The 8,781-nt window shown below is 37.2% G+C and overlaps 1 protein-coding gene across 1 annotated transcript; it reads left to right on the plus strand.

Annotated features, from left to right (window-relative positions):
• Nucleotides 1-668: 668 nt before the first annotated feature.
• Nucleotides 669-3,699, plus strand: LOC133301171 (subtilisin-like protease SBT1.5). The gene has a single exon (XM_061500797.1). The coding sequence runs from the start codon at nucleotides 730-732 to the stop codon at nucleotides 3,079-3,081; it is 2,352 nt and encodes a 783-aa protein (XP_061356781.1). The 5' UTR covers nucleotides 669-729; the 3' UTR covers nucleotides 3,082-3,699.
• Nucleotides 3,700-8,781: the final 5,082 nt, after the last annotated feature.

The raw sequence follows: 8,781 nt of genomic DNA on the forward strand, positions 1-8,781 counted from the left end.
GGTATGATCATCTAATTCAGTAAGAATACAACATAAGTCTGGCTTTGATACTGAATTGAGCGTCGGAGTGTCATTATAGATACCCAACCATCGTCAACCATCAACAACCCAAGAACCTCCAAAGAGTAGATAATCCAACTCCAAGCCTTCTCTCATCAACTGTGTGTGTAATTAAGCTCAATATCCATTCGTCAGCCCATATAATATTAGTCTGATCAACTATCAACATTCTAATTTTTTAAAACTATTTACTCATTTAATATAAGTGAAAGTCATATGGAAAATGTACGTGTTTAAATAACGAATTTTCCTATATGCGATTTGTGTAAAATACATGACATGCATTTTTGAAAATAGTTTAAAATTGAGGGAATTATATTTAGATAATTGTTTTGTTTGTGGTGTTCAATTGTGTTGACATTACGAGGGAACACGTGCAGAGGCAAATTTGTGTGCATGCTGAAATGCGAGTACTGTCACAGTGACAATATACAGTTTATGAAGATACCTACAAAAATTCTAAAATGGAAATAACATTAGTACTACACAGCACAATTCCACCTCACCCCACTATTATTCTAATATTTGCACTGCTCTCTCTCTCTCTTATCAAGATCCTTTAAATTAAATTAAATTTATGTTTTATTATATTCTCCAGTCCACACCACACACCATATCATCATCACTAGGCACTTACACTTGTTTCAGTATCAGTATCACAGTATCAGTATGACAGTATCAGTATCAATGGCTTCTCCCTCCCTCATTCTTGTATTGTTGTTACTCACAGCCACAGCCACAGCAGCATCAGCAGTAACTGCATCAGATAAAGAAAAGAAAACATTCATAGTACAAGTCCAGCATGAAGCCAAGCCTTCCATTTTCCCAACACACAACCATTGGTACCTCTCTTCCTTAGCTTCCATCACTCCCTCCGCCTCCATTATCCACACTTACCAAACTGTATTTCACGGTTTCTCTGCAAAGCTCTCAACTTTAGAGGCTCAGAAGCTCCAATCACTCTCCCACGTCATAACCCTCATTCCGGAGCAGGTTCGCCACCTCCACACCACGCGTTCCCCACAGTTCTTGGGCCTCAAGATCGCTGACAGAGCCGGCTTGCTCAAAGAGTCTGATTTCGGGTCGGATCTAGTAATCGGAGTCATCGACACCGGTATATGTCCCGAGAGGCAGAGCTTCAACGATCGTGATCTGGGTCCTGTTCCCCCCAAGTGGAAGGGCCAGTGTGTCGCCGGAAAAAACTTCCCTGCCAGCTCCTGTAACCGGAAGCTCATCGGAGCTCGCTATTTCTGCGGCGGGTACGAAGCCACCAACGGAAAAATGAACGAGACGTTGGAGTACCGTTCTCCGAGAGACTCGGACGGTCACGGAACTCACACGGCTTCTATCGCCGCCGGAAGGTACGTGTTCCCGGCGTCCACACTCGGTTACGCCAAAGGAATGGCGGCTGGGATGGCTCCCAAGGCTCGCCTCGCCGTCTACAAAGTTTGCTGGAACGGCGGCTGCTACGACTCCGACATCCTCGCCGCATTCGACGCCGCCGTGTCTGACGGTGTGGACGTCGCTTCCCTCAGTGTGGGGGGTGTGGTGGTCCCGTACTACCTGGACGTTATCGCCATGGGGGCTTTCGGAGCCTCCGAGGCTGGTGTTTTTGTCTCTGCCTCCGCCGGAAACGGCGGTCCCGGTGGCCTCACCGTTACCAATGTAGCACCTTGGGTGACCACTGTTGGGGCGGGAACCATAGACAGAGATTTCCCAGCTGATGTAAAGCTTGGGAACGGTAAGACCATAGGTGGGGTTAGTGTTTATGGTGGACCGGGTCTGACACCGGGTCGGCTCTACCCGATTGTGTATGCGGGTAGTGAAGGTGGGGGTGATGGTTACTCTTCGTCCCTTTGCTTGGAAGATTCGTTGGATCCCAAGTTTGTGAAGGGGAAGATTGTTGTGTGTGACAGAGGGATAAATTCAAGAGCTGCTAAAGGTGAAGTGGTGAAAAAGGCAGGAGGAGTTGGCATGATTTTGGCCAATGGAGTCTTTGATGGTGAAGGCTTAGTGGCTGATTGCCATGTACTTCCCGCCACCTCTGTCGGTGCCGTCGGCGGCGATGAGATTCGGAAATACATCTCAACAGCTTCACAGTCACGGTCACCACCTACTGCAACAATAATATTCAAGGGTACCAGGCTTGGGATTAGGCCAGCCCCGGTTGTGGCATCTTTTTCTGCTAGAGGGCCTAACCCTGAGTCCCCTGAGATATTGAAGCCTGATGTTATTGCCCCTGGACTGAACATTCTTGCAGCTTGGCCCGATAGTATTGCACCTTCTGGGATTCATTCTGATGAGCGCAGGACAGAGTTTAACATACTATCAGGTACTTCCATGGCTTGCCCACATGTTTCTGGTTTGGCTGCTTTGTTGAAAGCAGCACACCCTGATTGGAGTCCTGCTGCTATTAGGTCTGCCCTCATGACTACTGCGTATACTGTTGATAATAGGGGAGGTTCCATGTTGGATGAGTCCACTGGTAATGTTTCCTCAGTATTTGATTATGGTGCTGGCCATGTTCATCCGGAGAAGGCCATGAACCCTGGCTTGATTTATGACATCTCTACTTATGATTATGTGGATTTCTTGTGCAATTCTAATTATACCGCTAAGAATATTAAAGTGATCACGAGAAAGGTTGCAGATTGCAGTGGGGCTAAGAAGGCAGGTCATGCTGGCAATTTGAATTATCCATCCTTATCTGCAGTGTTTCAACAATATGGAAAGCATAAGATGTCTACACACTTCATTAGAACTGTGACTAATGTTGGAGATCCAAACTCAGTCTACAAAGTCACTATTAGACCACCTGCAGGGATGGTGGTCACGCTGGAGCCAGAGACCCTATCTTTCAGGAGGTTGGGTCAGAAATTGAATTTCCTTGTTAGGGTGCAAGCTAGGGCAGTTAAGCTTTCCCCTGGAAGTTCTAGTGTGAAGAGTGGTTCCATAGTTTGGTCTGATGGCAAACACACTGTCACAAGTCCCTTGGTTGTGACAATGCAGCAGCCTCTCTGATAGTGTTCTCCAGGTTTGGTTTGGGTTGGGTATATAAATTTTGCCCTTTTTCCATCTTAGAACTGTTTCCTGTTAAAGCAGTTCTATATGTATAATAGTGAATGCGTTTATGAAGAATTTCCCTTTCTTAGAACCGGTGGAGGTTTGACTGTACGAAACAGTATGAAGGTATATATCCTTCTTCTTGTAAAATTAAGAATGATGTTTGTAGAAAATGCTGTGTTAAGAGGAGGACAAGGATAATGGAAAGATTCCTATCCTTTTTGAGCAATTCTGTTTAGTCTATTTTTATATTTTTTTGAGTCAAAGATTTGGTAAGCACATGGGCACAGAGATCGTAGTGGTTTTTGTTTTCTGGATCTTCAACCAGATCAGCATCTTCCAACCGTGATAATGACAAACAAGACGAAATTCCAATTAATATGTGGGGTTCTTTTTGGTTTTTTCTTCTCTTTTTTCTGGTATTTTATTAAATGATAGATGTTGGGGTTAGGTGATCGTGTAATAGAGCACTTCAGATGACAAATGTTTACTCAGAGAGTCCATTAATATTCCTATCTGGTCCCCTGGAGTCTTGCAAGAGAAAATTCTTACATAGTCCTTGGACTAAATATTAAATATATGCCAGGTTATGTTGATTATCTTAGAAATGTACTTATTTCTAATATATGAATAATAGTTAAGTAGAGTGTTTATGATCTGACAATGTACACTTAAGAATTTCTATTTGCAAAACAGACCCCATGACAAGTCTATTGAGAGAGCACGTACACGAGTAAGATCCATAGATATTGTAGGAGAAATTCGGAAGAGTTATATTTGAGAACATAAAAAATTAAATATATAGAGCTCAATAAATGAAATAATTAGTTTGGTATCTTAATAAAAAAAATTAAATTACGCTAAACAAAAGTTTAACTCATAGTATTATTATTATTATTATTATTATTATTATTTTTGAAAAATAATAATAATAATAAAGGTTGAAGTGAAGAATTAATCTTCACTCATAGTTATTCAGATCGAGATCTAAAACTAACTTTTTATGATATCGAAATATTGTTGCAAGATGCTAATTGATGTGTGAGACAGGAAGGAGAGTCAACTTGTTCAATCTCAATATGAAGTCCCCTGGTCCTTATTTGGTTATGCATATTCATTTAGCAGTGTTAGTGGGAAAGCATTATCTGGAATGGAATGTTTAGAGCTTTTGAACATGCCTCTGGAAAGGTTATTTATAGACTAATGGTGTGGTCTTGTATCTGTCCCCCCTAATCCTTGCTGTCAATTTTATTTTTAAAGCATTTTGCTGCCACTTTCATGCTGTGCCATAAGCCACCGCTGATGTAGTTACTGTTCATAATTTCATATGCATGATGATGGTATTGGCTATTGTTTAAATTTTATAAAGGATTTTCTATATTTATTGTTCTGATTATGCTACGGCCTACAGATGTTGATGAGTGGAAAGAGAAATTGGCCGCCAGTGCCCAGACGTCACTGTGTCACGTAAAATTCATAAAAGAATTCAAATCCTGTAAATAAGAAGTCAATAATTCTTGCACTAACGAATAGGCTCTGAAGGATTTGGCCTAACTCTTCTCACCATCTTCACTCTTGTGCAATTCATATAAGCGACTGACTATATTTCAGAAAATTGTGAGAATATCAACGTCATTTGAAACAATAAAAGGATTATCATCATCTGGCGTGACTGTAAGTTAATTACTATGATATGATCAACTTCAATAGAAAAGCATCGACAGAAAAATTTAGTAATTTGATGCTGTCGCGTGTTAAAATCAAGAAGAAGAAAAAAAAGGAGAAGGATAAAAAGTCAGTTGGACTCGGTATCTTCAAGTTAAACGGGCTTGACAACGACAACAAAAACCAATGGGATTGCAGGCCCACGACTTGTTCTCTATTTCATTTTCAGCAGAAACAAAATGTCCTTTACAAGATGTCTTAGCCCAAAAGTAATTGAACCTTTTAGGGCCCGTTTGGTACGCAGTATTATTTGAGATTCTCGGGAAACTGAATTTTTTTAAATTTTTAATTTTTGGATATTATCGTAAACTGAATGTAAAAATCATATTTCTTAAAATCGAGATTCTCGAATAAAAAAAAATTCTTCTCTACTAAACGTCCAGAGAAAATAAGTAAAAATATCTGCTAATCTGCTATCATGTTTTCATTTCTTTTGTGATAGAAGAAAGTGCAGAGTTTAAATCGAAAGTGTAGCATGCGCTAAACAAGATCCATCCATCAGCTTACTTGTCAGCATCCGAGGAAGTTATTTATTTTTTTAGTGAATCAAGGAAGTTATTTTTACTTTACATTTTAAATGTATTTGATAATATATAAGTTATGACTTGCTAAAACAATATTTACAAGTTCGGACCAAGAGCAATAGCGCAAATAAAATAATATAAAAATTTAAAAATATATTAAGTCATGAATTTTTATCACAACTTCAACAAAATATTATAAAAAATTAAACTATCCAAAAGCGTGAGCTTTGACCGTAATTTCGATAATAATTATGAAAAATTTACCTATAAGTCGCATAGCAGGGCAATGACTCATTCTCTGCATTGTTCCTCTTACCATTTTAGAAATTATATTCTCACACGCACAATTAATAACATTTTATTCAAATAATCGGTTAAAATGTCGTCATAGTGTCATACTTTGTACTGTAGAACCTCTATAAACTTGTATGCTACGGATTTTTTTAATATAGGGCCGGCCCACACTTCTTTGGGTGCAACTTTTCTAAAAAAGGGCAAAAAAAAATGGCATTTCAATCTCTCTCTTTATTCAAATGCCATCTCATTCCTTTTTTTTTCCACTTTTGGTCAAGGACTATAAAGTCCAGGCCCACACTAAATCACCTCGTATGCTACGTACACTAGTGGAAGCGATCACTTTCGTGACAACGTGTAAACTGGGACATCATCCCTATACACGGACCATGGAAGAGGCCCACCAAGAGTTGGATGAATCTAGAAATGCAGATATTCAACGCGTCTAGTTAATTATGGGGGAATCTAGATCCAGTCAGTCCTCTTGGATTTTTCTATAATAATTGCAAAACTGAAAAGGGTTATGTTTATCTCATTTTATATGAGATAAATATCTCTCCTACACACACAAAAAGGAATTGGGTCTCACCATTTTTTTTCTCTCTCTCCTCTTACATGTGGGTCCCACTTATACTTTTGTTTCTACAACATAAGATAATTCTTTTCCTACAACATAAGAAAAATATATCCCAACTGAAAAAGACCAAACTATTCATCTTGCTATTGCTAACCATGCAATTCTCCTATCATTACAAAAGTCGCTTTTTCGCGCATAAACGTGTTGCGCATCAACTATTAACAGGAATCCATGGTTGGAATTGGAATACATTAACTGAACTTACTGTTCTGTACGTACGACTGATGAATTATTAAACTATAAACCAGAAAATAATATAAGGATGAATTATTTAGTAACCAATAGTGATAGAACATTCTTTTTTCTAAGCCAATAGCAAGCCAAGGATATCAAGAAGTATTACAGAATCAGTTTAATCATATTACATAATCCGAAAATCACAATACAAAACGGTCCGCATATAACTCTCCTTGTTTCTGATTTAGTTTTAGATTTGATAAGGGTAGAGAAAGGCAGAAAGAACTCCTTTTCAGTAGTGGTCCAAACTAGAGTCCTCTGTAAGTTTTAACACATTGGTTAACAACAAAAAGGTATTTGATTATCGAAATCAAATTATTTGGCTTTGTTTTGTTTACCTAACCTCACATGGTCACGAGTAACTTCAATCTTTGGATTCTTGTCATCTTTTGAATAATTGTAAGCAATTATTTTGTGTTGCGTATAGAGTTATACAACAGTTCAACTGCATGTGAATTGAATCCTGGGAATTGGATTATACTATTTGGCATCTTTTCTTCTTCTTTTCCCTTCTTATCCTATCCATTAGTGGAGGCCCATACGGCATTGTTGGATTTTCACAAGTTCCAACGCAGATGGGTGAAAGTCCAATGGTCTTGTGGGACCCTGGCACGACTTTTCTGTATCATGGAATCAAGGCCGTTGAAATCTGTGTGGGAAGCTATGATGTACGGACACGAGACACGACACGTCGACACGTTAATTCTAAAAAATGTCATATTTCGATACGTTAGGACACGTTTTGATATTAAATAAATTTTTTAATAAATATAATTTATATTTAATACATAGAAGAGTCCATAATAAGTAATATAACCAATCAAATATTTAAATTTCATAACATAAATATAAATATAAATAATTTTTCGTACTTTGTTAATTTTTCGTGTCAAATTTCATAACAGAAAAAAATTAATTTATAAATTATTTCTTTTATATTTAGTTAACAAAATAAAATTAAGATTTAAAAAAAAAATATGTCGGAACGTATCGGAGAGTTGACCGCGTGTCTTCAAATGTTGACCACATGTCGGAGTGTGTCCGCGACAAGCAAATTTTTCAAAAACTTGCGTGTCCACACTTGTTAGGTGGGAGGCTTAGATAGAGAATTTGTTTTGTGCTACCAATGTACTAAGTTTTTGATGCATTTTTTTATTTATAATGTAATATGTGTCCTTTTTTTTTGTGTCAAATTACTAGTTCAACTGGTATTAAAATAAATTATTTATTAATTATTAGATAAAAAATAAGACAAATATTATTTTATAAAGTAAAAAATACACCAAAAATTCAGTGCAACGATGATAGGGAAGAAATTTCCGCTCAGATATGGTCTACAAGGTCAACATTGAGTACGCATTATTTTGTAATTGTCTGTCTCTACAGCCTGGTCCATGTGATGGGTGAAGAATCTTTCCCTCTATTTCCATTTTTATCACAACGCAATGCAAAACATGTCAATTCAACGAAGGAACATTATACTTTATTTGGGCATAAACTACGTACGACCGGCGGAGCTACAGAAAGAAAAAAAAAAATAAAATTCTTACAGAGTACACAAAAATTCTTAGTATCGAGAGAGAAGGGGTTTTGGGTTAGCAATAAAAAATTTATAAAAAAATACCATCATAAATTCTTCTATTTTTAAATTCTTTATGGAAGCTAAAATTAACAATCACAAATTTATTCTCCGAGGGAAATTTTTTTGTATTCAGAAAACCTTAAACTCAAAATATTCGTTAAGCGGAATCAAGCATATTCTTGTATTAATTGTTAAAAATAACGGTAAAAATCAACTGTGAATAATCAATTTTTAAAAAAGTCAATATAAGAAAAATAATTATATAGATATGTTAATTCCTAATCAACCATAACACGAAGAATTCTGTTTGAATTGTATAAAATAATAGTTTTTATGTGTTAAATTATCTAAAAAAAGATGGAATCATTGGAAGGTTATTTGTGTTAGAAATAACACGAGGAAATAAAAGAATTTTTTGAGTGGCTACTTAAAGTTGGGGATGGTAATCTTGGAGATGATATTGATGGAGAATCTATTATAACAATTCCAGATGAATTGTTGATTAGAGAATCGGAAGATCCGCTGTCGGATATGGTTAATTTTGTTTATCTGAATCTCTTGGATAATATTTTGGATCAGACCTTCTTTAAAGAACGTGCTATTCTAACTACTAAATTGTCCGATGTTGCTATGCTAAACGAGCACCTAATGTCTATGAT

This window comes from Gastrolobium bilobum, unplaced genomic scaffold (genome assembly GCF_033153095.1).
Source record: "Gastrolobium bilobum isolate Gb01-03AN ecotype WA unplaced genomic scaffold, APGP_CSIRO_Gbil_v1 utg8449, whole genome shotgun sequence".
In the NCBI taxonomy this organism is placed as follows: Eukaryota; Viridiplantae; Streptophyta; class Magnoliopsida; order Fabales; family Fabaceae; genus Gastrolobium; species Gastrolobium bilobum.